At 47.4% G+C, this 27,711-nt stretch overlaps 1 protein-coding gene across 1 annotated transcript; it reads left to right on the forward strand.

The window, feature by feature from the left end:
* Positions 1–264: 264 nt before the first annotated feature.
* On the forward strand, positions 265–27,711 carry INTS1 (integrator complex subunit 1). Its single transcript, XM_032197469.1, has 47 exons — positions 265–333; positions 423–713; positions 1,259–1,455; positions 1,695–1,832; positions 2,554–2,713; positions 3,006–3,111; positions 3,381–3,567; positions 3,689–3,834; positions 4,118–4,259; positions 4,656–4,832; positions 5,058–5,166; positions 5,695–5,815; positions 6,499–6,576; positions 7,086–7,243; positions 7,713–7,809; positions 8,242–8,333; positions 8,669–8,729; positions 9,093–9,290; positions 9,570–9,699; positions 9,791–9,970; positions 10,062–10,211; positions 10,774–10,953; positions 11,149–11,253; positions 12,188–12,355; positions 12,703–12,814; positions 13,247–13,408; positions 14,600–14,746; positions 15,119–15,217; positions 15,596–15,720; positions 16,432–16,686; positions 17,341–17,500; positions 18,119–18,259; positions 18,652–18,832; positions 18,914–19,037; positions 19,558–19,676; positions 20,723–20,810; positions 21,441–21,667; positions 22,214–22,337; positions 22,812–22,945; positions 23,249–23,441; positions 23,661–23,788; positions 24,275–24,387; positions 24,945–25,058; positions 25,898–25,968; positions 26,516–26,607; positions 26,721–26,830; positions 27,125–27,711. The coding sequence occupies exons 1-47, from the start codon at positions 276–278 to the stop codon at positions 27,238–27,240; spliced, it is 6,564 nt and encodes a 2,187-aa protein (XP_032053360.1). The 5' UTR covers positions 265–275; the 3' UTR covers positions 27,241–27,711.

Raw genomic sequence — 27,711 nt, forward strand, 5'->3', positions numbered from 1 at the left:
CCCATATCCCCCATTTCCCCCATATCTCCCCATTTTCCCCTATTTCCCCCATATCCCCCCACACCCCCATTTCCCCCTATTTTCCCCATTTCCCTCATTCCCCCCCACCCCCATTCCCGATTCCCCCCCGCTCCCCCCGGGGGCGCTGTGTGCCCTCCTCCTCCTCCTCCTCCTCCTCCTCTCTGTGGTTCCGCCGCGCTCCTCCCGCTTCCCCCGGGGCCGCCTCAGCGCCGCGGCGGCCGGAGCGGGGCTGAGGCAGCGGCAGCGGCTCCGCCATGAACCGCCCGAAGGCGGCGGCCGTGCGGCGGCCGGGGGCAGTGCCCAAACCCTCGGGTGAGCACCGGGGGGCGGCGGGGGGGTGTCGGTGGAGCCGCCCTCGCTTCAGCTCAGCTCAGCTCAGCTCACTTTTGCCTCTTTCGCAGCGCACCCGCCGCCCGGGGACTTCATCGCGCTGGGCTCCAAGGGGCAGGGCGGCGAGGGCAAAGCCTCCGGCTCGCTGCTGAAGCCGGCCCCCGCCGGGCTGCCCTCCGAGCGCAAGAGGGACGCGGCCGCGGCTCTGGCCGGGCCCCCCGGGCTGGGCGGCTTGGCCAAGAGGCCCAAATTGGCCTCCACGCCGCCCCTCAGCGCCCTGGGCCGCCTGGCGGAGGCGGCGGTGGCGGAGAAGCGGGCCATCTCGCCCTCCATCAAGGAGCCCTCCGTCATCCCCATCGAAGGTAAGGCTGGTGTGCTGCTCTCCTGGTGGCCGGGGTAGGGCTGTGGGAACCTGGCTCAACGCCCGGCAGCCTTTCTGTAAACCCCCCCATCTCCATTTGTACACTATCCTCAAGGGTTTCACCCCCTGGTTGTGGCTAAAGTCACGGTTTTGTCTCCTCTTCCCTCTCTGTGTCGGGTTGTCCTCACCCTATCTGATGACACTACATGGAAACCTTACTGAGGAAATCTTTCTGTGGTGTTTTACTCACATCTGTCTCCTGCAGTCTGTGGATCTCGCTGTTTCTTGAAGTGTCACCCCGTTTTCTGGCATTAGGTATATTTACAGAGGATCGTTTTAGCACGGACCAACCCAAAAGTAATCAACGGGGTGTTGTCAGGCACAAAACGGGATTTTTAATAGGGTGTGGATAGGGAAAATGCGTTTGCAAGGAGTCAAGGTAAGCAGATCCATCCTTTGCTTTCCACACGGCTGGTGCTGGCAGCATCCCGGGGCAGGTTATTTTGCCTGGGGGTATCAAACTCACGCCTGTGTTGGTTGCTGCAGTTGGCCCCACGGTGCTGCTGGAGGAGATCGAGGCAGCAGAGGCAGAAGGTAACGATGACCGCATCGAGGGGGTGCTGTGCGGAGCGGTGAAGCAGCTGAAAATGAACAGAGCCAAGCCCGACACCACGCTGTACCTCAGCCTGATGTACCTGGCTAAAATCAAACCGAACATCTTTGCCACCGAAGGGGTTATTGAGGTGAGGGCTGTGCCGTGCGGGGACTCTTGGGCTTTATGAGGTACCTTTCTGTGTGTTTCTGAAGTACGTTTCTGAAATTCCTGCCAGTAGTGAGCGTAGTTGCAGCTGCCCTCCAGCTGATATCAGAACATAATCAGCGTGTATTTGTAAATACCACAGCTCTGTGGTAATTACTGAGATTTGTATTTCTTTCTTGGTAGATAGCTTAATTTTATTGTATCTGTTTTATAATCTTCCAGGCACTATGCAGCCTGCTCCGAAGAGATGCCTCCATCAATTTCAAAGCCAAAGGGAACAGCCTCGTGTCTGTCCTGGCCTGCAACCTTCTCATGGCAGCTTACGAAGAGGATGAGAACTGGCCAGAGATCTTTGTCAAGGTTGTTGAACACAGGGTGCTCCTGCAGGGCTGAGGCACTGGTGGACACGTGTAAAACCAGCCAGGGTTGGGAAGTGGCTTGTGTTGGGGGCAGGATAAAAGCAGAGGATTTATTATTGCTGCACGGCAAGGGGGTGTCCCGTGATCTATCCCTCAACATGGTGGAGGCAGTAAATGGGGACTGGGCTGATGCTGTATGGAGAAGGGAAGAAAAACCCAGTCCTTCTTTTCACCAAGGAAAACCTCCACAGGCTGTTGAAGTGCTGTGGTCTTGTTTGCATTTCTCTGCTCTTCTCTGGGATGCCGTTGATGGTGTTTGCTAACATAAGTGTCTCAGAGACTTTGTGCTCTATAATTTATCTGCAAGGTGTAATGTTTTCTTGTTGATCTGAAAATGAGAAGGTTTTGAAAGGCAAGCTTCTATATCTTGGAGGTAGGAGTTATGGTTAAGTCTTTGTTAGAGCTTAATCTGATTCCCTGCTGGAGAGGGAGAGTGCCCATAGAGGTTAGGATGCGGTGGTTTGTTGTTCTGCTCTCATATGATTTGCCTGCAGTCATCTGGTCTCAGTTTTTTCATCTATGCATGGCTATGCTAGTTTCCTACTTCACAGTTGCATGTTGAAAATAAATAATAACTTGGGAAGCTCAAATAGTCCTGCAACAAACATGTACAAAAAAGCTTGAGCATGGTTTGTATTCTCTGTGGCTTTTCTTTCCTTTAGGTTTACATTGAGGACTCCCTTGGGGAGCGCATCTGGGTGGACAGCCCTCACTGCAAGACCTTTGTGGATAACATCCAAACAGCTTTTAACACCAAGATGCCTCCTAAGAGCATGCTCTTGCATGGCGAAGTTGGCCGTAGCAGTGGGGACCTTAGTGCTGGTAAGAATGTGCTTAGGAAATAGAAGCCAATCCTGTAGACCGGGCTTTGAGTTTCTAGTGTTGCTTTTCCATTATTTAGTGTCGCTTTTGTTTCTAGTGGATGTTTGAGTGCAAGCAGTTAAAAAGACTTGAATGAAGGACCTGAGTGTGTTGTGATGTGAGAAGGTGACGAGTTGTGGCCTCCTCCAGTGTTGCTGATGTGAACCCTTGAAAGAAGCTGAATGCGTACGAGTGTGAGCAATCGATCTCTGGAAGGAGAAATGGTCTCACAAAGCACACTGGTCTTTTGTAGGGAGTAGCCCCCACCCTTCCATGACAGAGGAGGAAGACAGTCAGAGCGAGCTGCTGATTGCAGAGGAGAAAATGAGCCCGGAGCAGGAGGGCCAGCTCATGCCCAGGTAAAGTGCATTCCTCTCCTGGTGCAGCCGTGTGGCAGATCTGTCTGTGCTCACCCCGCTTGCACTGCTGCAGCAGAGCTCCCTCTTTGCAATAGCTGTCCTGTGGCACCTGCTAGAGAATGTTGAACATCAGGAGAAATTAATAAATGGGTGTTGGTTTTGTTTTTTTGTAACCTTTATCACAAACAAGAAAGAATGCTGATCTCTGGACGCAGCATCACCAGGCTAGCTTGTGCAGAAGTGAATAAAACACAGTTTGTATGGCCCAGGTATGACGACCTTGCAGAGAGCGTGGAGGAGTACGTCCTGGACATGCTGCGGGACCAGCTCAACCGGCGCCAGCCCATGGATAACGTCTCCAGGAACCTCCTCCGGCTGCTGACAGCAACCTGTGGCTACAAAGAGGTGCGACAGATGGCCGTGCAGCGCCTGGAGATGTGGTTGCAGAATCCCAAGGTAAGGACAGAGACTGAACCGTGCCTTTACTGGGCCTGGTCTGGAATCCAGCTCGGAGGTCCAGTTCCATTTCTGATCTGTGCTGGCAGGTGGCTGCAGTATTTCTGTTCTTCCTCTGCAGTTGACCAAGCCAGCTCAGGACTTGCTGATGTCAGTCTGCATGAACTGCAACACCCACAGCTCAGAGGACATGGAAGTGATCTCTAACCTGATCAAAATTCGTCTCAAGCCAAAAGTCCTTCTGAACCACTACATGCTGTGTGTCAGGTGAGTGAGCGACTGGGTCTGTAATGGGAAGCGAGCACTCCGGATGATGTACATGGGGCTCTGTCTCTACAAAGTGTTTTTAAATAACAGGTGTGGCTGTGGGGTGTTCTGTGTCACTTTCAAATGAATTTCATTAGTCTGGAAATCTCTCAGTAATCTTTTGTTGTTGCTGACTGTAGCTGCTGCCCCACCATCTTCACTTTTTGTGTTAAATACTTAGAGAAAAATCAGAACAAAGCTGAAATGAAATCTCAGCTCTGATACCTCTGCTCTTCCCTTGCAGAGAACTGCTGAATGCACACAGGGATAACCTGGGCACGACAATTAAGTTTGTGATTTTCAATGAGCTTTCAAATGCAAGAAATCCCAACAACATGCAGATCCTGTACACTGTTCTTCAGCACAGCTCAGAGCAAGCTCCAAAGGTAGGTGTAATGTCTTGTGTGACTGCTGGTGGGGCCAGACCCCTGCTTGAGAGTTTTAGCTGAACCAAGGCTCAAATGAAATCTTCCCTTAGACAACTGTGGGATCCGCGTCATATTGGATTGAAATTAGGTTGTTACACTTGTTAGAAATAAACGTGTGGGCATTTTCTAACTCCCACATTCAGTGTGACCAGTTTTGTTACAAAACAGGTAACAAAAAAGGTAACAAAGGTAACCTTTGTTACCTTTGGTAACAAAACTTCGTGAGAAACGTGTTACAGCTCCCTGGGGTCTGAAGGGCAAGCATATTACCAGCGTTATTTCCATGTCTTTTCATTCTGTGGTTGTGGATATTTTACAGTGCACTGAAAGCTTTCTTTTTCTGTATGGTCTCAGTACCTAGCGATGGTGTTCCAGGACCTGTTGACTACTAAGGATGATTACCTGCGGGCTTCACGGGCACTGCTGCGAGAGATCATTAAACAGACAAAGCATGAAATCAACTTCCAGGCCTTCTGTCTGGGCCTTATGCAGGAACGAAAGGAGGCCCAGTACGCAGAAATGGAATTCAAGGTACCACTTTGTTTGACCCATATGCCTGCTGGATGATGCCAGCGGTGTACCAGACTCTTCTATATATGTTTTTCTGGCAGATTTTATCCGTCCCCACACCTCTTATTATCTGAGTAACTCAGTATTTGCGTCTTGAAGTTCACAGCAGCTCTTCCACATCCCGTTTTGATGACAAAACACTGTTCCAGAAGGCAGCTTTGATTTGACTCACTCATGTTTTTTTAGGAGCGGTTTGTCATCCACATAACTGATCTGCTGGCTGTTTCCATGATGCTTGGTATCACAGCCCAGGTGAAGGAGGCTGGAATTGCCTGGGACAAAGGAGAGAAAAAAAGTAAGCAGACAGCCCAGATTCCGTTTGAAGATGGGTGGCTTGTTAAATATTTCCTGGCTGTGTTGGGACTGGGGGAACATTGCAGCCACAGTTAGAAAGGGGCCTGTAAGCCTCCGTTCTAAGTAAAAGCATGGGGTTGCTTGCTGTTCTGAGACTAGCAGAGTTGGGAGGTGTGGCATTTGTGTGGCTGGGTGGAGAAACAGGCAGTTTTCATATCAGTGGAAAACATAGATGACTTAATGCAGAGAGGGCAGAGCTTTGGGGGACATTGAAGTGACTGCCCAGATGTCTTCTCACAACCCTAATTCATTTGTGGTGCATCTTGGCATTTTGTTGTGCTTCACTTTGACACATCTGCATGTTCTGTCAGTGCTGGCTTGCTAAAGGCTGTCTGATTTCTCTCTCCCGCTTACTGACTGTTTATACTTAGAGCCATGGTTACTGTTGGTCTTGAAATGATGCTTTCTCCTGCTTTGCTCTGTATGAGGCTGTGATATGTGAGTGGTTTGTAACCTGACTGTCTTTCAGACCTGGAAGTTCTGCGCTCTTTCCAGAACCAAATCGCTGCTATTCAACGCGATGCAGTCTGGTGGCTTCATACAGTTGTTCCATCTATTAGCAAGCTGGCTCCCAAGGACTACGTGCACTGGTAAGAGCGTCAGCTTGGGCATCTGCTGTGCCTGTCCAGTCTGTTTCCCAGCAGTTTATGACATTTTAGGAAGACCCATACATGTGCCAGGGTTTGGTTAGATCTCTCTTCCCCTTAACAGACAGGGAGCAGAAATAATGTTTTAAAAGGGTGTGGGATGGGACTGTCTCCCCCTCAAGAATGCCTGCAAATGCATCCTCTCACTGGAAATACACGATAATGGAAAACTCCTGATTTGTGTTATTTGGGTTAACCCTTTTGGCTCAATAGGGAGTTTCCAGTTACCTGGTCAGGAATGATTCCCGCGGACCCCTTGTTGTCCTGCCTGACATCCTTTTTCAGGCTGTATAGTTGAAGGCCCCGTATATAATACTGTCTTCTCTGCTTGCCTCTGGAGATGAGATCGTATCCTAGGGTGTGGTTCAAGGCATTACTGAGGCAGGTCAAGCCAGAACTAATAATGTATGAGGTGTGTTCACTGGAAAGTATAAAAGTCCAATGTCTATACCGCATAGTCCTCTTGGCTCTGATTAGCACTGTCAGTTTTAGTAGGCTAGTTTATCTAAGGAGGCTCTTGCATGTATAGAATGGGTAGCGTTAGAAGGAGTAGGGGGAGAGTGGACCACTGAACGTGTTCCTGAGCTTCACACAGGTAACATTTGCTGTTCTCTTCATCCTGACAGCCTCCACAAGGTGCTCTTCACAGAACAGCCAGAGACGTACTACAAATGGGACAACTGGCCCCCCGAGAGCGACCGCAAGTGAGTGCGTGCTCCACCCATGGCTGGGAACATGGACCAGAACTGTAGCTGGAGGCAAAGGAATTAGTGTTTTCTGGTGCTCTTTATGTAGCTCTTTGTTGGAAAAGCTTGGAACTGTGCCTCATTTTTTCATCCTTGGTTACAGTGCCTTAAAATTGGTGAATGTTCTTTCAGTCTCTCTCAGTTTCTATTCTTGATTCTTGTTCCCTGTGGCAAGCTGCTCTATATCTTAATGCTGTAACTGTAAGAAGGGCAGGCCAGTGCTGTATGGTTTGTACTGGTGTAATGTTAGGGAACTCAGACTCCAGCAGGCTGAAGTGCAGAGGTACAAAGCAATGCAAACAAATTGTTTCTGGCAGCTGCACTTGGAGCTGCAGACCAGGGAAAAGGTTGTAAACCAAGCTGTGGGTTATTTTGTGCTCAGATGAGCTGTACGGTCTGTGGAGGGTTTCAGCAATGTTCATGCTGCTGTCAAGGGAAGCATGATTGATGTCTGTTGTCTCATGCAGCTTCTTCCTTCGCCTCTGCTCTGAGGTGCCCATCCTTGAAGACACACTGATGCGGATCCTTGTGATCGGTTTGTCACGGGACCTCCCTCTTGGCCCTGCGGATGCCATGGAGCTTGCTGACCACTTGGTGAAGCGGGCTGCGGCTGTGCAAGCCGATGGTAAGATTGCACAAAGCTCCAGTGGTAACTTCTGTGTGTTACCATACATACATATACATACAGTGAGTTAGAAAGCTTGCAACAAAGTTGAAATGGATTTTTAGCTTCGGAGCCCCAGAATTTCTGAGCAGACTCACTGCTTACCTGAAGGAACACACTTGAGTTTTGAAAAAGATGTGGATAGCAGGTTGGATTCTTTTGTGGGGAAAAAAATGGCCTTCTGAAGAATTTTAACCAAATTGCAGCTGAAAACACAAGTCACGAGGGTACTGAGTCTTTTTTAAATGTTGCTGCTTTTTAAGAGTTGTGTAGTGGTGTTTTTTGTTGTTCTAATTCTGGAATATCATGAGAGCAAGACCACAACAGCATAGTTGCTTCAAGTTGAATTTTTGTTAGTGTTGCTTTTCTTGAAGGACTTTCTGCCAGGTGGGCCAGTCAATAACTTGTTAGGTCTTTTCTTCTCTTCCAGATGTTGAAGTCCTGAGGGTAGAGAGAATCCAGCTGATCGATGCTGTCTTAAATTTGTGCACTTATCACCATCCAGAGAATATCCAGCTACCCCCAGGGTAAGGCTTGTCAAGTAGATAATCACTGTGTGACCTAGCTCATTTTCACCTTGTTGTGACCTAGCTCACTTTCACCTCGTGACTAACAACACTAGCTCACAGACTTCAGGATGCTATTTCCCATTAGAATTTTTAATAACAGAATCACCAGGAAACCTTTTCAAAGTCATGTTCTGGTGGAAATTTCTCCAGGGCAAGAAAGTTCTGAGTCATGGAATGGAATTTCCTCTGCAAGAACTCTGACCTTTCTGCTTTAGAAATTTTCAACTGAACTCTGTTGTTGCACCCGTGAGAGACTTTTTCATTTTTTCCTTCCTGAAAACCACTGAGCTGGTGTGACTGAATTCAGTGCGTGACTAAGGAGAAGAGTTGGCTTGGGATGCCCTCCGGTAACCAAATCCAATCACTTGTATCTGTTGATGTCTCTTGTAGGTACCAGCCTCCAAATCTAGCTATTTCTACCCTGTACTGGAAAGCCTGGCCTCTCCTGCTTGTAGTGGCTGCGTTCAATCCTGAAAACATCGGTGAGTGTGGATGTTTCTCAGGATTCTGGGTCTGCCGCAAAAACTGGGGAAAGTGCTGGGTGAAGTCTAGTTGCTTGTGTTGAAGTCATATGCTGGGATGGCAAAATAACTGCTGTTAGCTAACTGTGCTGTAATGCATGTTCCTTGTGTGTGCAGGAATGCACAGTGGGGTGGTTTGGACCAGCAGGTGGCTGGGATTACAGTTTCCATGCCCTGAGTGTGGCGAGACATTCCAAAGTGTGTGTGTGTCTTCCTATTGTGGATTGCGATAGGATCTCAATAAAACCCTGACTGGCTTCTCGTATCCCTGACTACCCTTCTCTTCTGTGCTGCAGGTCTGGCTGCGTGGGAGGAGTACCCCTCTCTAAAGATGCTCATGGAAATGGTCATGACCAAGTTAGTATTGTCTAAATCCCCCCCCAAATCAAGTAAGGGCACCGAGCGTGTATTCCTGAATGAAGTTTGTGCCAGTTGGCTCCTTCCTTTCTAGTGGGACGTGTAAAATAGCAGGCTGGCAGCAACGCTATAGTTTGAGTGGGAAAGAAGCCTTCCCCCAACAGAAATATTATCAACATGGAAATAAAACTCAGAGCATGATTGTTGCGCGATTTACTGAAAAGGTCTCAGTCTCCCTGGCTCTGTTGGGAAGCTGCCTTGCATTTTCTGTGTTCCCTAATGGAACTGAGGCCATAGAGACGTTATGACTGTTTCATAAATTCTGAATTGGACAAGGTAACTGTTTTTGACTTGTTTTCTCAGCAATTATTCCTATCCTCAATGTACCTTGACGGATGAGGAGACGCGCACAGAGATGATTAACCGCGAGCTTCAGATCTCCCAGAGAGAAAAACAGGAGATCCTTGCATTTGAGGGTCATCTGGCTGCTGCATCCACAAAACAAACGATTACAGAGAGTAGCAGCCTCTTGCTATCCCAGCTGACAAGTCTGGATCCTCAGTAAGTAGCCTTCTGCAGTCTGGTGCTATCAGGAAAACCCAGTTAATGCTAGTCAATAAATTCTACTGCTGATAAGGTGGTTGGGGTAGGCAAGAAGAGCCCTGAAACTTGGTCACCTGTGGGATATGTGTTGCATTCAGTCCTTGTCCTTCTGTTGTAACCTGCATGTGGCCATCACACGCTGCTGACCTGATTAGTCCTCATCAATATTGGAGTGAAAGGGTGCCTTGTCTGTGAATAACTTCTTGTTTCACAAGAAGTTTTGCTTCTTGTTGACAGGGGGCCCCCACGCAGACCTCCGCCACATGTCCTGGAGCAGGTGAAAAGCCTGAACCAGTCGCTTCGCTTGGGCCACCTCCTTTGTCGCAGCCGTCATCCTGACTTTCTTCTCAACATCATTCAGAGACAGGTAGGCTCTCCTGACGGGTTGGCTAAGTTAGGATCTGATCCCTCATCTCTAAAACTTGAGCAGAGCGAGCAGGGCTTCTTCTGTTTCTTAGGCCTCATCACAGTCAATGCCATGGCTGGCAGATCTGGTTCAGTCCAGTGAGGGCTCCTTGGATGTCCTGCCTGTGCAGTGCCTTTGTGAATTCCTGCTTCATGATGCTGCTGACGAGTCAACCTCAGGTGAAGAAGAGGAGGAGGGTGAGAGTAAAGAGCAGCGTGCCAAGAAACGCCAGGTTAGTGGTCTCTTGGAGATCAGTTCTGTTACCTACTTTCTGTGCATCCTGGATTAGATTTCACTGGAAAGGCCAACTCCTTGTTCCACAGAGACAACAGAAACAAAGGCAGTTGCTTGGACGATTGCAAGACTTGCTGTTGGGTCCCAAAGCAGATGAACAGACAACCTGTGAGGTGCTTGACTATTTCCTGCGACGCCTGAGTTCCTCCCAGGTGGCCTCACGGGTCCTGGCCATGAAGGTGAGTAAAATCAATATCTTGAATCAGGTTTATCAGAAACTAAGGGCAGATTCTTAGATTCTCGTGACTGCTGTGCAGTGCAATTTCCATGTCAATTTTCTTTAGTAACTCATCTCAGTCTCCAAGGCCCGTCAAATGTGTTTCTGCTTCCTGCTGCTCAGAAGCCTTCTCTGTTCAACAGCCAAGTAGTACTTTTCTTAAGATAGATCTGGATTCTGTTATGTTTCCTGTGAAGTTCAGGTGTGGACTCAGCACATCATGTAGTATGAGGAGTAAATGGCAGCAGCTGTTGCCAGTGGGGAATGTAAATCAGTAAATGCCTGGTGCTCTAGAGCACAGTCAAGGCAGGCAGAATTGCAGAGTTCAAAAGATTGTGCTTAAAGAGGATTGAAACTTTCAAGTATGGTAGCTGTCAAGCAAACATGTTTTGAGACCTGTTGTAGGCTGTGTGTGCTGCATTTGCATCACTCCATGACATTTGAAACTTGTTTCTGTTCTGTTTACTAGTATGAAACGAGTGGTCCAACCATGGCTTCATATGCATGGGCTTTGATTTCTGCAGGGCCTGTCCTTGGTGCTGTCAGAAGGCGGGCTGCGTGATGGAGAGGAGAAAGATCACCCCATGGAAGAAGACTCAGGGGATTCTGAACTGCTGCAGGGGTATCAGTGGCTGCTGAGAGACCTCCCGAGGCTGCCACTGTTTGATAGTGTTAGAGCAACAACAGCTCTTGCCTTGCAACAGGTAAACCTTTGCTGGAAGGGATAAGGGGCCAGCTGTGGGGCAAATTATTCTTTGTTTTATTCATGCTAAAACAAATCTGAGCAGACTGCATGTGGCTATGGTATCGACATGTTTATGTGCATGCAGAAGAATGTGTTTTGCTGGTGCTTGTCTTCATTACCTCCTGATCCCTGATGAAAGAAATTGTCCTTCTAGGCCATCCACATGGAGACAGATCCGCAGACCATCAGTGCCTACCTGGTGTACCTCTCCCAGCACGCCCCAGTGGAGGAGCAGGGACAGCACAACGACCTCGCTCTGGTGAGGAGGCAGAGTGCAGTGGCAGAGAGGTTATCAGAGAGACCTGACACGTTGAACTCCTTGCAAATGGCAGTGGTAGACATGTGACTTGCTGTACCAGCAGGATGAGGTTTTTAGGAGCATGTGAATTTGATAACTGCATGGCTGTGTTTCTGGGTATGTGTTGGAAGGCAACCCGTGTCTTTGGTTTCATATCATTCAGACAGAAAATCAGAGAGTAACAACCTCCAGTCCATCAGTCCATCTCAGCTGGCATGGGGAATGCAAGAGTGGAGAGAGGTTTGAAGGCAATGCCACCATCTGGTAGTGGTTCTCAAGTATGCAGGTGCTAAACCTGCAGTCACATACATTGGGTGACAGTGGGAGGCCAGGAACCTTAGTGGTGGGATATGCATTCTTCTGTAACTGAAATTGGATTTCTGATTCTTTTTTTAAGGCTTTGGTGATTTTGGATGTTTGGCTTGTATGCAATGATTATTCATCGTCACTCTTGGGTGCTCTTTTCATTGCTTTTAAGTTCACTGACCAACATCCTTTGTAACAGTCTTTGAGATTCAGTTGCATGGATCTAGAGGTTCACAGGCTCTTTCTGCCTGCATAGATCTGTTTAAGTATATGGAGATTGTTAAATAGTAATCATACCGTTTCTTCAGGGGAATGCATTTTTTACTTCATAAATACTGCTAAATGCTCCCTTTTGCAATGGGATGCATCAGAATGCAGCTGTACTACAACTGGGGACACTGTGAGGTATCACAAGATGCATGCAAAGCACTTGAGTTCTTCCTGATTTGACAGTTTCACTCTTGACTCTACGTGGTGATCTCCGGTGTTACCTGGGCTGGTGATGGGAACCGGAAGATGTGGCAGAATAAGGCAGGAGGACTCGTGTACGTTGCTTAGTAAAGATCCCACGGAAATTTTTCCTTTTCAGGATGTGGCCCGGCTCATAGTGGAGCGCTCTACCATCATGTCTCACCTCTTCTCCAAGCTCTCGTACTGCGCTGAGTCGGATGCGGTGCTTGTAGCTCTCCTCTCCATCTTCTCTCGCTACATCAAACGCATGCGCCAGAGTAAGGAAGGCGAGGAGGTGTACAGCTGGGTGAGTGCCTCTCTGCCTTTCTTAAGTGGGTAGAAGAAGAAAGGATGAGTTTAACACAAGAGATGCCCATTGTGGGTTACTCAGTATGTAGAAACCATGTCTAGTTCAAGGATCCTTGATCTGAAAATAACTGGGACTTGGCGTAGTATCAGAGCCAAATGTGCGTGTACACATAGAAAGCATTTTCTTTTCCTTTTGTATCTTCTTTTGCCACTATTGGAGATACTGGGACTCAGTCAAACCTGTCCATTCTCATGTTGTCCTTTCACCTGCTTCTCGCAGATCTCACTTTCTGTTCTTTCCCCACCGTTGTTCATCTGTTTTTCTTCTGCTTTGTTTTTTTCCAGTCAGAGTCCCAGGATCAAGTGTTCCTTCGTTGGACTAGTGGTGAAACAGCCACTATGCACATCCTTGTGGTTCATGCCATGGTTATCCTGCTGACACTAGGGCCACCTCAAGGTTAGTGAAGTATGCTCAGATGTGTTCAAGGGGTTGTGGACTAGACAGAGAGCCTTTCTCTATCTGCATAATGAATTAGGCTGGTGTTAATTCTGCTTACAGCCTTCTCCCTTGCAACATTTGCTTGTAGCTGTAGGAATGTCAGAATAGTGCTGCACGGAGTGAAGTATTTGCAGGCTGCCTTGTGCAGACAGCAGGAAACATTACAATGATGGTGTGTCCCTCCCTGCTGAACAGAAAGGATGCAGAGGGTTATTGTAGGGTGAGAACTGGGCACTTAGATTCACAGATGATGCTTCCATTTGGTAGTATTTATTCCCAAGTTGTTTCTAGCCTTTGAGCAAGAAGGTATTCTGGTGCATTGATCTGTACAGAAGTGTAGAATGTTTGAAGTGCTTCTGAACATAAGAGATTTTTGTGTCTGCTCTTAAGCAGGGGATGGTGATTTTTACACGTTATTGGATATATGGTTCCCGGAGAAAAAGCCTCTTCCTACTGCTTTTCTGGTTGACACCTCAGAGGAGGCTTTGCTGCTTCCTGACTGGCTAAAGCTGCGTATGATCCGCTCCGAGGTCCCACGTCTTGTGGATGCAGGTGAGCCTGTGGGATGTTTGGCCTTTCAGACCCTCCCATAGGAAAGGGAGTCTTCCCTGCTCAAGCCTTCCGTGTGCCCAACCGTCCTACTTGAATGCCTTTGGCAGGGCCATCAGTCACTGCAGACCCTGCAGCTGAACAGAGAGCTGGGATTTAAAAGACATTGTCTCTGGATTTTGTGACAGTTGCAATGTGAGCATTCAATAGATTCTTCGCTGTGTCCTTTAGGGAGTCAAACAGATACACAGAATATGAGTTGGTTCTGGGTTCTGTTGGGGGTTGTCCCAATGTTTATTCCCTCCTCAGCCGTGATTTGTAGCCCATGTACCATGGGTTTGAGAATGACTACAACCTTGCTGAACTATCACACAGGTTAATCCCCACTGCGTTAAGAGCAGAACTTAGTGAAAGCTGAGGCTGAAGGAGGAGTTTAGTGCCTATGACAGCTCCTTACTGCCGTGTTGAAGGCAGGTCCTCTCACTCTGATCCAAGTGCTGAATCTCAGTGGCATTTTTAAGCAGTGTCAGTTACTTTTAAAGCATGGGAGGGTCTGTATGACTGCTGTGCTTTCTGTGTATTTAAAGGAAATACAGGACTGTGAATTGGATGCCATCTTTATTACAACAGTTCAGATTAAATTAAGCTACACAATCAAAGACAAAGCACTGCTTCCATAGGACATAGCATGCTTGCAATGTGGAGAGCAGTGGCTGAAGGATGTGAGCTATATCTGTAGTTACTTGTATCCTTGCACAGCTTGTCAGTGCTGTCTGTCTTCTTGGTGTTCAGAGCTTTGTCCCTTTCTTACTAATTAAATGACAGCTCTCTATAGCCAGTGATTGAATTATTCAATAATTCCTGCCTGGAGCCATTAACAGATAGGGTGGAAGTTATTTTTTAATATGGATGATTGGGTTCCTGAGGTTTTGATCAAATTAAACGGAAGATCAAATTAGTCAGCAAGTGAATTAACTGAAAGATGCAATAAGAAGGTAATGATTTGCAGAGCAGTGAAAACATAGTAGGCAGCTGTCAGACTTCTGGCTTTAGGCTCTCTGCGTCCCTGTCATTAATGTGCCACTTGGTCCAGCCAAAAGTACAAATACAGGTGATAAAAATGACCCTGTATAAGCAATTTGGTGGTCTCAGGACTCGGTGTTTTTCAGCTCTTTGTATCTTTGTGTATTTCAGCTCTGCAGGACCTGGAGCCACAGCAGCTACTTCTCTTTGTTCAGTCCTTTGGAATCCCAGTTTCCAGCATGAGCAAACTTCTGCAGTACCTGGATCAGGCGGTATCTCACGACCCACAGACACTGGAGCAGAACATCATGGACAAGAGTAAGAGCTCCATCTAAGATTACTCATTTTAATTTTTCTTACAGTCACATCCTGTGACTTCCTGGAAAAAATCCAAACTAGTTCTGCAAACTCTGCTTTTGCAGCCTGTTGTCTTTCCCTGGTGCTTGTCTAGATGGCTCTTGGTTGTATTTCTTGAAGTAGAGAAGGATTTTTCTGGATGGGATTGTAAAGAGTCTAGAAATAGTCTGGAGGCTAACTTGTAAAAGAAATAGGGCTGACTCGCTACATGTTTACAAAGTTCATAGTAACAGCAAATTCTCTTCACTGTGGTAGCTACACTGACAGCAGCCAGTTCTGTACTGCTTTACTAAAGAGGGTGAGACAACTTGTTTGTATTTTGTCCTTTTTCAGACTACATGGCTCACCTTGTGGAGGTTCAGCATGAAAGAGGAGCGACAGGAGGCCAGACCTTCCACTCCCTGCTCACAGCCTCCTTACCAGCCCGCCGAGGTAACCTTACCAGCCCAACATTGCCTAAATTTCTGAACATCAGTCTTCTTCCTCTCAACGGCAACAGGGGAAAGACATTTGGACTAGGAAAAACTGTTTTCAGAAGCAGTTATGTTGCAATACATTAGCAAGCTACAATTAGACACTAGTTCTTCCTAGAGTTTTTCACTTCTATTAAGGGGAGAAATTCTGGTATTCTTGGAGTTTACTGTAATGATTTGTTCTAAGTGGTACGGAAAAGGTGGTCTTGCTTGGCCTTGAGAGAAAAGGATTCTGAATGAATTCCTCAGAGACATTAAAGCTGAAGGTGATCCAGTGCTAGGCTTCCAAATGTTTGTCAGCATAACAGCATTTTTCTTTATTTTCTTATTATTACAGACAGTGCTGAGACTGCAAGATCAAAATCTAGCCCTGAGAACAGTCAAGGCCAGAGCCGGATCCGGACTTTAAGCCAGGTTCGGGTTCTGGGCCCAGAAGATGACCTAGCAGGCATCTTTCTGCAGGTACTGGTGTAACCTCAAGCTGATTGTCTCTCAACTGCTTCCCTGCAGCACCTTTGCAAAAACCATATCCCTTATACTTGCATCTTTTTGCCCTGTTCTTTCTTCAACATTTGCAGACAGCAAGTAAGAAAACCTTGCATAAAATAAGGCTGCACCATTACAGCCTGGTGGAGTTGATACTGGACGGATTTTTGTCTTGTAATTTGAACATGATGTGGCTTTTGATCATGTCTAATGCTGTCAGTACTTACTAGCTTGTTGTCATCTCTGCACATTGTTTGTTCTGTGTATAGTGCCTTTTTTCTCTGCAGTGCATGGAGGATTTGTGAAATGCTCACAGGGCCTTGGCAGCAAAGCTATATGTAAACAGCTTTTGTACCTTGGCATGTCTGCTAGCAGAGCCTCCCTCTCTCTATTGACTTCAGGACAAACCTACAGGGAGTTAATTGGCCAAGTTGGTTGCCTGTGTTTGGGCAGTGTGGTGATCCCCTGCAGTGTTAGTGTTGACAGTCATATTGGTGTTGCATAGATGCTGTGCCTTTTCCTGTACCAGGCACTAAAAAATTGAAAAAGCTCTTTGAAGGTTCTAGTTAGTCCACAGTCAGTATGATTGTACGAGGTAAATCAATCCTCCGCCTCAGGGATGTGTATGGTATAGCAAGTCCTTTCATTTGTTTTCTCATAAGTGCACTCTGCTTTGTATCCTTCCAGCTCTTCCCACTAAATCCAGACCCGCGGTGGCAGAACTCAAACCTGCGCCCGCTTGCCCTGGCGTTGCAGCAGGCCCTGGGGCAGGAACTGGCTCGTATCCGCCAGGGGAACACGCCAGTGACTGGGATCACCGCGCGACTCCTCCAGGCAGTAGCTGCGCTGATAAACTCACCGCACAGCGGGGCGCTGGTGATGGCCATGCATCGCAACCACTTCATCTCCTGCCCACTGATGCGCCAGCTGTACCAGTATCAGGTGAGCAGCATATTGAACAAAGAGGGGTGAGGAGGAAAGGAAAATCTGCAGTGCATCCACTCTGCTGTGCGCAGACCCTCTACCTGTGTAGTGCTGGACGTACAGCCTGGGGAGTGTGGTACAGAGGGACTCAAGCTGTCCCATGGATACAGGCTGGCCTCGTTAGTCTAGCAGTGCTGAGAGCTTGTGTGCAGGGTTAGGTGTACATTAACCAATCTGATAACTCTGTGGCACTGTGGATTGGCAGCTCTGGGTCTCTTTTGATTTTGGAAGCTCCAATTTGTGCTGTTTTGCAGCATGAACATGTCTCGCAAACCAAGGCATTTGCAGACAATTTGAGAGTAGAGGTCTGTAATTCCTTAGGGAGCTTTGGAGCAGGCTGAGAGTTAACCAATGAAATATCTCATTCTTTTCATCATGATGGAGGAAGGCACAAAGTTGCCCTTAGTTATGCTTGGAGAGGTATTGTGGGTGTGATGGAGTTTTCTGCTTTGGGCATTAGAGGCTGCTGCCTTGATACCTGTGAGCTGTGGTCCAACAGAGTAGGTGCGCACTGCGTATTCTTGGCAGTATGTGTAACTGTCTGCCTCTCCTGCTGTCTTTGCTCTGTGATTGAAGTGTGTATAAGCAGGTCTCTTTTGCTGCTCTCCCCAGCGCTGCATGCCACAAGACACTGCCTTCTCCTCACTCTTCTTCAAAGTCCTCATGCAGATGCTGCAGTGGTTGGAGAACCCCGCGGTGGAAGATGGGCCTCTCCGTGCTCAGCTGAAGGCCTTTGCTGTGCAGTACTCCTCAAGGCACAGGATCAGTGACGGTACTGGCATTGGGCAGGTTGTGGGAGTCAGAGTAGACCAAGTGGGACAAGAAAGGGAAAGAAATGAAACTGCACCCAGAGCAGAAAGTCAGGCAGGCTGCTTTTTGTAGAGGTATGCTTAGTAGTGAAGAGAGGGAAAAGTCAGTTTTGTACTGTGCTATAAAATTCCATGAGGATGCAAACAAGTAATTTGGCTCTAAGGGGTTTTAGTAGACACCTACTAGCATCTCATCAAGCAGAGTGGATTCAGGGAGAAATTCCAATTGCTCAGGCCAGGAATTTGTGCTTGCCATTGTACTGGAAGATGAGCACACAAGAATGCTTCTGAAACAAGGTCACATTGTGACTTGTAGGGTTACTGTCATCTGCCATCTGTAGAGAGGAGACTGAGAGCTTAGGCATGGAAATAGGTTTGTGGTTATAGAGTATTCTCTTAAGCCATATGTCCCTGTAACATGCACAAGAGCTGTTAAGAGCTACACTAGGAGTAAAATGATAGTAGAGCATAGTAGGTGCGTGTGTTTGATTAGTTGTGCCCTGCAACCACCTGGTGCGCCTGTAGAAGAGAAGCCTGATGTGGCTTGTCCCTGTGATGCCAACGCTGTAATTTCTTTGCAGTTCGAGGTGGCTTCTTGCACCTCACAGAAGCTCTGACTTTCCGTCGTGACCCTGACTTGATCAGCTCCACAGTACGTGCCATCATTGCAACGCTGAAATCAGGAGAGAAGTGTAACGTGGAGCCAGAGCTCATCAGCAAAGGTGTGTCTGTCCTCTCTATCCCTGGTGCTGCAGCAGGCTGGACTTCCAGCCCTTCAGGGGAGTGCTTCGTGTGTAGGCAGTGGGAAGCTGCCTTCTTCCTGGATCAGAAAATGCAAACTGATCTGAACTTGGTCCTGTCTTGTATCCCCTCCTTCCCTTGCACTGGTGTGTGGGTTTATATGTGGCCTGTGTCTGGGATTCAGTCCTTCAGCAGACTGCTGGTTTCCAGTAATCCTGTGAGAAATAGAAACCTACTGTTCCAAGATACAAATGGCTTCCATCCTCCTTACTGAGCCATGCTCTGGGAAATTCATTGCCTTTGTGATACCCATATTATGTTCCATAGCTTTCACCATATCTTGTAGCTACTGACACATTTCTGCCTCTGCTAGCCCTTCAAGGTCTGATTGAAACTCACTCCCCATACTTGGAGGAGCTCCTGACGGTCCTCTTCTCAGCTACTGTTGAGACCACTGCCAGATTTCCTGCCATGAAACCAGTTGCTGTGGTGAGCTCCTTGTTGCTCCAGGACAAAGAAGAGACACCAGTGAAGAAGGAGCTGGACAGTTGCAGGTGAGTCTGGGTGATGTTGGGAACTCACTGGTAGGCCTGGTTTCAATGGCAGCACCACTGATACAGGCGTTTTCTCCTCAGCACTGAAGCCGCTTGGCTGGGGCCCTCCTCTGGCCTTCTCAATGACTGGCTGGAGATGTTGGACCCAGAGGTGATAAGCAGCTGCCCTGATCTCCAGCAGAAGCTACTGTTCTCGTGGAACAAGGTAAAAGTTGGTGGGCAGAGGGACTTCTGTGCTGAAATGGCATTTCTGGGGTGTTGACCTGCACCTGGAAACAGGGCAAGGGAATTCTTTGTTTTTCCACATTGCTATGTTCTAAAGCCATACAGGTTGACTAAGAGGGGGATTCTGGTACATCAGATCAAGTCATGTTTCATCTGATCTTTATATTTCTTCAGGCCTGTTCTTTTCAGGACTTCAGAGCATTACAGACACAGCCTAGTCCCATAATAGATCAGCCAGCTGTGTTTTCAGTGGTATTTTTGCAGTCAGATAAACAGCCTGTCCAGAAGTGCTATGCCAAAGCTAAGACTAAAACTGAATTTCATGGATTCTGCCATGTGCTTTTAGACAGTTTTGCAGTTCATATCCTAAATCCATCTGTTGTCTTCTCTGCTATCTGCTTGCTTGTATTGTCATCCTTCTGTAAAATACAAGCTATCTCCTGCATCCACCTCACAGTAATGATTTCTTTATACTAATCTTCCTTGTTTTGTACTTTCAGGCAGGGTCCCAGGTGCCCTCCTTCCGTCCATATCTCCTGGCTCTCCTCACTCACCAGTCCAGCTGGACCACTCTGCACCAATGCATCAGACTTCTGCTGTGCAGAAACCGGGAGCAGAGGTGAGTCTTGTTTTTTGGGCCAAGCAAATCGCCCAACTTAAAACGTTATGTCTGAGAGAGCAAACAGAAGCTGAGAACAAGAGCTGCTGCGTTCCACGGTGCGTCTGCCAAGAGATGTCATCTAGCCAAAAAAAGGCTTTGTGAGAGGGATGCTGATTTCAGTCATGCTGATTTGTGTACCTTGATATAAATATTACCTGCTGTTTGATGGAAGGAGCACATAAAGATTTGGCTGTGTTTTAAACAGGAAGTGCTAATCGCTGGGTAATCTATCTAGCGTTGCCCTTGTTGATAATCTTTATGAACATGGGGTTTGAAAGATTGCTTGGATAGCAAACTGATGGGAGTCTCTGTACCTGGGCAGGCTCTGCTGGATCTTTTGCTTGTACTAAACTCTGTTACCACTCTTTATCCCCCTTCCTGGCATCGGGCCCCCAGTTCTGATCTCTGGAGCAGCCCCAGCTCTCAGCTCCTATATGTTGCTCTCAAATAATGAAGCTCTACTGCAGTAGTGTAGTATCGTGTTTAAATTTGTTAAACTTACAGACCAGGAAACACTAACACTGGTGGCAAGTCAGGCCATGATTTAACTAGCAGTGTGTCTAAAGCTGGCAGTGTTTGTTTCTCGCTATTTTATTATTGATCTCTTGCTCACGAACACTTTCATTAATTTCTGCAATCCAGGATAACAGGTAGGATGTTTTGGATTCTGGGGCAGTATGGTCACTGGTCTGCTTGTACCAGTTGGTTATGTTTATGACAGACTTCTGGCTTTGTGGTGCAAGATTCTGTAGCCACCGTACTCTTAGCGAATGCCATTTGTTCAGCTGCGTACCCTGTGCTGTGCTTACTTCAAGAAATATTTAGTCACAATCTGGGAACAGAACCAAACCCCTTCTTGGGACTTAATGGATCCTATTTTTACATTTGCAGATGTTTTTCTTCACAGTATTTGTGATGTTTAGAGAAGATGCCATGTGTTTGTGTGCTGCCTGAGGGCTGCTTTGACTCTAATTGCAAATCTGTCTTCTTTTGTCTTCTGGCAGGTTTGACCCAACTGCATCCTTGGATTTCTTGTGGGCCTGTATTCATATCCCTCGGATCTGGCAGGGAAGGGACCAAAGAACTCCTCAGGTAGTGGCTCAGTTCTTCCAAGATTCATCTTCAGATGGGGTGCGAGGTGATGCTTTCACATTGCCTGGCTTTCCATGGCCAAGAGGTGGCTGAAGTGATAGGGGTGCAGCATGCCAAGTTTGCTGCCTGTACCTCAGCTGGTTGCTTTGCTGCTCTGCTCTGCTAAATATTGCAGTGGCAATTTGGGGTCCAAAAAGCTCATATGAACACACATAAGTTTGCCCACTTGACATCTCCTCTGCAGCTCCCGCAGAGTTGCCACAATATCCATTAAAGATCTAGTCAAAAGGCTACAGCTGTGAGCAAGATAAAACCCGGTGTGGAGTAATTCCCACCGCACCGAGAGTAGGGGACTGCATCTCTCTTCCACAGAGGAATTTTTTTGGTTTGATGATTCAGTTATGGCTTCTGTCCCATCACGCATGCTGGGTTGGAAGTAAATGAGTTCAGAAATAGTAGAGGGGTAAAGAGGTTTTTCTTTGGGGGGCTGGGATATGTGCTTTCAGACTTCTGGATACAGGGCAGTTCTTAAGTCTGCTTCTAAGAGATGCTCCTTTTTATGTGGGGAAGGCATAACTAGAAGGGACTAAGGGTCTAGGGATTCATTTTGAGTGTTGTCTCACGTAACAGAAGCGCCGCGAGGAGTTTGTGCTCCACCTAAAAGCACCAGAGTTGATCAGCATGGTGGAGTTGATCCTGGCTGAAGCAGAAACCAGATACCAGAACACAGAAGAGGCCTCCTGCACACTCATCCAGTCTCGACTGCCTCTGTTGCTCAGTTGTTCTCATGGGGACCTTGAGAGCATCAAAAAAGTAACAGAGTATTTGACCAGCTGCATCCAGCAGTGGGGAAGCAGGTGGGGTTGCAAATGGAGAGCACTGTCTGCTCTAATTGTAGTTGTTTGGGCACAGGCAGCCAGGTAATGAGGAAACTTGCCAGTATATCTTCGTTAATAATAGTGTTCCAGAGCCCATATGACAAGTGCTTACACACAATACTCTCTCAGACATTTAGGGGGGAATAAAATGCCATTTTAAGTGCTACTGGAACCAGGAAGGTGACCTTAAAAGTGAAATTGCAGGGCACTTTTGCTTTCAGGAATACAGGATAAAATGCTTGATGTAACTTTTTTCCAGCATTGGAAGTATCATAGTGGTATAGATCTGTGTAGATTGTATGTGGATCCCCATGGACTGTGCATGACTTGAAAGTAGTTAAAAGAACAGACTGAAAAACACTCATTCAGACTGAAAAAAACACTGATTCAGATTAGTGGTGGCTGCACTCTTACACAAGATTTTTGCCAAATGCAAGAAGGTTGTTATGAATCTGATGGGTCTGGGATGTTTTCTTGTGGAACTAAAGCAGTAACCAGAGGGTGACATCTCCCTTTTTTCTTTAGTTCTGTGGGAAAATGCTGCCAGGACCTTCTGCTTCAGATGTACCTGCAACTACCTGAGCAACTTGTGTCTATGCCTGAGGTGCTTCTGAGCAGTGAAGGAGCCAGGGACAGCAGCACTTGCAAGGTAAATTTAGAGACACGGGAAAGCCCCTCTCCAGCTGTGCACCCAGATTGAATCCTACCATGACTAAAAGGAGAGGACTGTCAAAGGCTGGCTGGGTCATTTTGGTTTCTTTACCTTGCTCTTCAGTTGCCCCTTCCCTGCCTGCACTCTCAGGAGCAGGGAGTTCAGGTGTAGTTTATTTTGCAGTGTCTGACTATAAAATAACTTGGAGCTCTACTTATATAAATTTCTGTGTGCCAAAGGCTTCTGTAAAGCACAAGTGTGCAGGCGTCTGATCCTGCTTTGATGTCTGTAGGAACTGTGGACTTCAGATCCTGTGCCAGCTGGAACGCTGCATCTGCTCACAGGTTCTAGCTGAAAATAATTTCTGTTAACCTCATCTGTAGTTGGAATGTATTTGGGAAACACTGCTGAAGAGCCAGGGGCTTGCTTTTGCTTTCAACTTAACTGTTTACTCACTACTTTTCTTTCTAGCTCGATGCCCTGGTTCACAGATTCATTAACCTCCTTGCAGACACCAGTGACTCCAAGTCGTCAGAAAGCCGCGTGTGGGATGCCAACATGGCCTGCAGGAAGCTAGCTGTGGCTCATCCTATCCTACTTCTTAGGTACCACTCTCCCCTTTCACCCTCTATGTGGCTGGGTTCACTGAAAAGCATCCACCGTTGCCCTAGAAGGGGAGTGAGTTTGGACTAATCGTGATGGTTGTGACGGGATCTGCATTCATATGTGAAAGTTAAGAGGAAAGCAGCAGAAATTGGAAATGGTGCTTGCTGATTCCATGGATAACAGGGATTAAACCCAGAACCCTGGGAAGGGATGAGGGATGCTAACAAGAACTGAGGTGTAACAACCTGTAACTGTGTCTAGGAAGAGGCTAGAGCTGGGTGTTGTTCTGTTTGGTGTTTCAGGCACTTGCCAATGATTGCAGCTCTGCTGCATGGCCGTGTTCACCTCAATTTCCAGGAGTTCAGGCAACAGAACCACTTGACCTTCTTCATCCACATCCTGGGGATCCTGGAGCTGCTTCAGCCACAGGTCTTCCAGAACGAGCACCAGGCGGCACTATGGGACTGTCTGCTGTCCTTCATCAGGCTGCTGTTGGTAGGAAAAGTTCCTGCTCTGCATCCGTGTGTGGGCTGCCAGCCGCTAGAGGGAGAGCCTTTGCATAACTTAGAGCTCAAATGTGTATCGAGTACTAGGGGGAGCTTAAAGGGGAGGCCAGAGATCAGGAATCTAATCCTTGGAGCCCAGAGGTGCAGCATGGGGCAGTGCATCACTGCTGTTTTGTCGTTGACTCTCATCTTCCCTACCCTTTCTCAGAACTACAGGAAATCCTCACGGCACCTGGCTGCTTTCATCAGCAAGTTTGTCCAGTTTATCCAGAAGTACATCACATGCAATGCTCAAGCATCTGTTTCCTTCTTGCAGAAGCACTCCGATCCACTCCAGTAAGCTTCCTTACTCCGGTTAGCCCAATGGAGGGCTTGGTCAGGCAGGTTGCCATGAGATAATTGGACAGGAGACAGCAAGAGGATGTAACAATAGCTGTTAATGTGGCACTGCTTCATCCTCAGATCACTGAAATGTCTATTAAGATGAGCAGTCTCCCTTTTTATAGATAAAAGCTAAGACCAAAGAAGTCAGGTGACAATTCCAACTCACATAATGCCTTAATGCCCCTGTAAGGCACTGTGCTGCCCTGCAGTCATTTCCAGAGAGCCAGTAGGAGGGGCTGTTCCCTGAGCAGTGGCTGCAGGATCCCACCTGCAGATGTAGGTACAAATGAGTTTGAGTTTATAATGCTGAAAAGAGAAATCTTGTTTCTGCTTCTAAGAAATTTGTTTCTACCCTATTTCAGTGTCCATACATGTGCTGTTAGTTGTCTTCACACCCTTATTGCTATTTAAAGTTAAATGTGCCATCTGTTCCTCTAGTGACCTGTCATCAGACAACAGTGACCTCGCGATGTTGAAGTCCCTCTTGGCTGGGCTGAGTCTGCCCACTAAGAGTGGCATCTTGGACAGGGGCTCTGAGGAAGAGAAGGATGGTGAGTCTGGGTGTTGGAAAGCTATTCCAGCTAGTGAAAATGCAGTACGTTTTGAAGTGCAGATGCTTTTCATGGAATCACAGAATATTCTAAATTGGAAGGGACCCACAAAGATCAAGTCCCTACTTCCAGTGAAAAGGTATTTAGAATGGAGAACAGCACTTGTATGCTCGACAGCTTGAAGGCAGTATCTGGGACAGGTGATAGATTGTTTTCCCTGTCACTGGTATTACTACTGCTGTGGAATAGCTCTTGGTGAATTTCTTTCCTGTGGATTTTACCTTGCTCAGCCTCACTTCAGGGTCAACCTGTCAGGAAACCCTAAAGTTACCTTGACTTCTCCACTCTTCTCTTTAAAACTTGAATGGGAAAACTCTCCAGTATTAAGACAGGTCAGGAAGGTTTGCTCTCTTTGCATCAGCAGAGGGGTACCAGAAGGTGCAGTGGGGCTGGAGGCTGAGAGCCAGGAAGTCTGTTAAAGTATTGCTGATCAAGGGAACACTGAACCTGTCTCCCTGTTAAAACTAATAGAAGTCGCTGTTCTCTCTCTGCCCCAGAAGAAGCAGCAGCTGGCTCTCTCCCCCTTGTCAACGTGTCTCTCTTCACCCCTCTCACACCGACTGAAATGGCCCCATATATGAAGAGGCTGTCTCGAGGCCAAACAGTTGAGGGTAAGTGAGGACCTGCAGAGCTGCACAAGAACATAAGGCACGTGCAGACAGGTGCCAGCCCTGTTATTAAATGACAGCTGCAGGCCAGTTTCCTCTTTGTCTCGTTTGGAAGTCTCCAGCAGTTAAGCTGGGGTTTTGTTTTGGATGGACTTGTCCATAACCTTCTGTGATTGTGTGACAGAGGCTTCCCATGATGCTGTTGTCACTTAGCGTGGCAATGCTGCAACTGCCTCTGCTTTGGAGCTTTTCAGGGATCTTGAAGGTACTCTGGGAGGTGATATGAGTAATTCAGGGCTGGGATGGTGTCCCAGCTCAGGAGCGCTGATAGGAGCACCTTATTTTATGCTATAAAAATACCAGACTGATTAGAAATGGAGTTTCTAACAAACTTCTTGGATGATCTTCCTGAAAGAAAACCACATTAACATGGCATGTGGGAACAACATGCTTCTCCAAAGGTCTTCTGAAATCACAGGTGTCCAGTGTTCATATCAGACTTACGTTGTGTTATTGGGGTGACAGTTTTCATACAAACAGGGGGAAGAAATCCTGTCTGGGCACTGTTTTTAAAAGAGGCTTTCTGTAAAGACCTGTCAGTTACAGAAGGTACTCTGGAATTGAAACCTCACACCCCATACCACTCCTTCCCCTGCCCATGTCATGACAGTGCTTGGTGGCCCCACCTTGGGCAGTTTGCTCTCATCCTTTTTGAAGAACTGCCTTTATTACTCTAGCTGTGTGTAGGTAGTAAAAATTGACTGATTGAAGACGTGGATTTATAGCTCCTTTGCTGGATCAGTAAATTTCAGTCACCCCTCTCAATTTGTGTCTTCCACCAGACATTTTGGAGGTGCTGACAGACATTGATGAGATGTCCAGGCGGAGGCCAGAAATTCTCTCCTTTTTTTCTGTGAGTATGGTGTCTCAAACTGCCACTAGAAATAGAAGATTCTTTTCACCACAGTCTGTGTTGCATGGCCAGCCTAAGTGCTATCCTTTCCCTGCCTTTTGGGAGGTTGTTAAATTTCTCTGAAGATGCTGCAACTTCAGTTGGGCTTTCTGACAGCAGGCAATATTTATTTCCCTACTGTCTTCCCTCTGTTGCATGCTGGATACATCATCATCCACTTTTCTGTATATCAGAGGAAGAAGTAATCCTCTGTCCCCTTTCCAGTAATGGGGCAAGAAGAGAGCAGAACAGCTCTGTTTAAAAATAAATAAATAAGTACTGAAATACAGGTAAATTTCAGCTGTCCCATGTGCCATAAATTTACAGGAGGGTGTTCTAAAGCATTTCAAACAGCACGATCCTTATTACACAGAGGGATTTCCTGTCTCAGCTAGTACCTGCTGGATGTGTGTAGGGCTGGGTGGGTGCTGAAGGGGCAGTAATGCAAGTGTGCACATTTTTGATCCCTGGATGGCCTTGTAATCCTTATTTTTGCGTCTTCTCTCAGACAAACCTACAGAAGCTGATGAGCTCATCGGAGGAGACCTGCCGCAATCTGGCCTTCAGCCTAGCTTTGCGCTCCATTCAGAACAACCCCAGGTGAGGACTGCGGGGACTTGGCTACCGTGAGTCCCTGATGGGCACCGGCTGCCCGCTCCGTGCCTGCTGATGGCGATCTGGTCTGTGCTGACATTGTGATGTTTTAATCCCAGCATCGCTGCAGACTTCCTTCCTACCTTCATGTACTGCCTTGGCAGCCGAGACTTTGAGGTGGTGCAGACAGCGTTGAGGAACCTGCCTGAATATACCCTCCTTTGCCAAGGTACGGTGGCATCTGCCTTCTCTCGTGCTTGGGAGCGTCACAGGGGAGGTTTGCCAAAGAGACGAGGAAGGCTTCCATGAAACAGATTTGCTCCCTTGGGGTTTTCCTCTCTGAGTTGTGATCCCTCACATAATCAGGTACCCACGGGGCTGTTAGATGGTGGATTATGCCCAGTTCTTACAGAAAGAGAGAACTTTTTGCACGGCTACAAACGTTCATCCAGGTGTTCACTGCTGGATTGCTCTTGCCATATGCTGGAGGTCTCAGTCCTCACGCTGTCTCTCCCTTTCACAGAGCACGCTGCAGTGTTACTGCACAGGGCTTTCCTGGTGGGGATGTATGGCCAGATCGACACCAGCTCTCAAATTTCAGAGGCCTTGAAGGTTCTGCACATGGAGGCGACGATATGAACACGTGGTTCTGGGAGCTCTGCTTCCAGAGGAATGAATTTAACTGGACTCATCAGCTGCATTGAGGCCCTGTAAGAAGGCACTTTATTTCATCCCACGTGCTGGAGGATCACAGATGATGCAGCAGGCCAGACTCTGCTGAAAGGGGGAACGTGCTGACCGAAGATCAGAACGGGCAAGGACAGATCTGTCTGGCTAAGATGCCATTACTGTGGGAGAAGAATCTCCTGAATATTGTGCCAAACAGGGACCAGTTCTGTCATGGGTTCTTAGAGCAGTGGCTGTCACTCCTTTTATTTTTTTCTCTAAGAGGGCAGAGCTGCTTAGGAGAGCAGAAGGGTGCATTGGCCCTTGCACTTGAAGTCTGTGTTAGAGGAAACGTGGACATGTACAGGGGAAGAGACCATTTTGTGTTTCAGGGGAAGAGTGGGTATTTTTTTTTCCCAATTAAAATGATCTTTGTTTCCACTG

This window comes from Aythya fuligula, chromosome 15, assembly GCF_009819795.1.
Source record: "Aythya fuligula isolate bAytFul2 chromosome 15, bAytFul2.pri, whole genome shotgun sequence".
Classification (NCBI taxonomy): Eukaryota; Metazoa; Chordata; class Aves; order Anseriformes; family Anatidae; genus Aythya; species Aythya fuligula.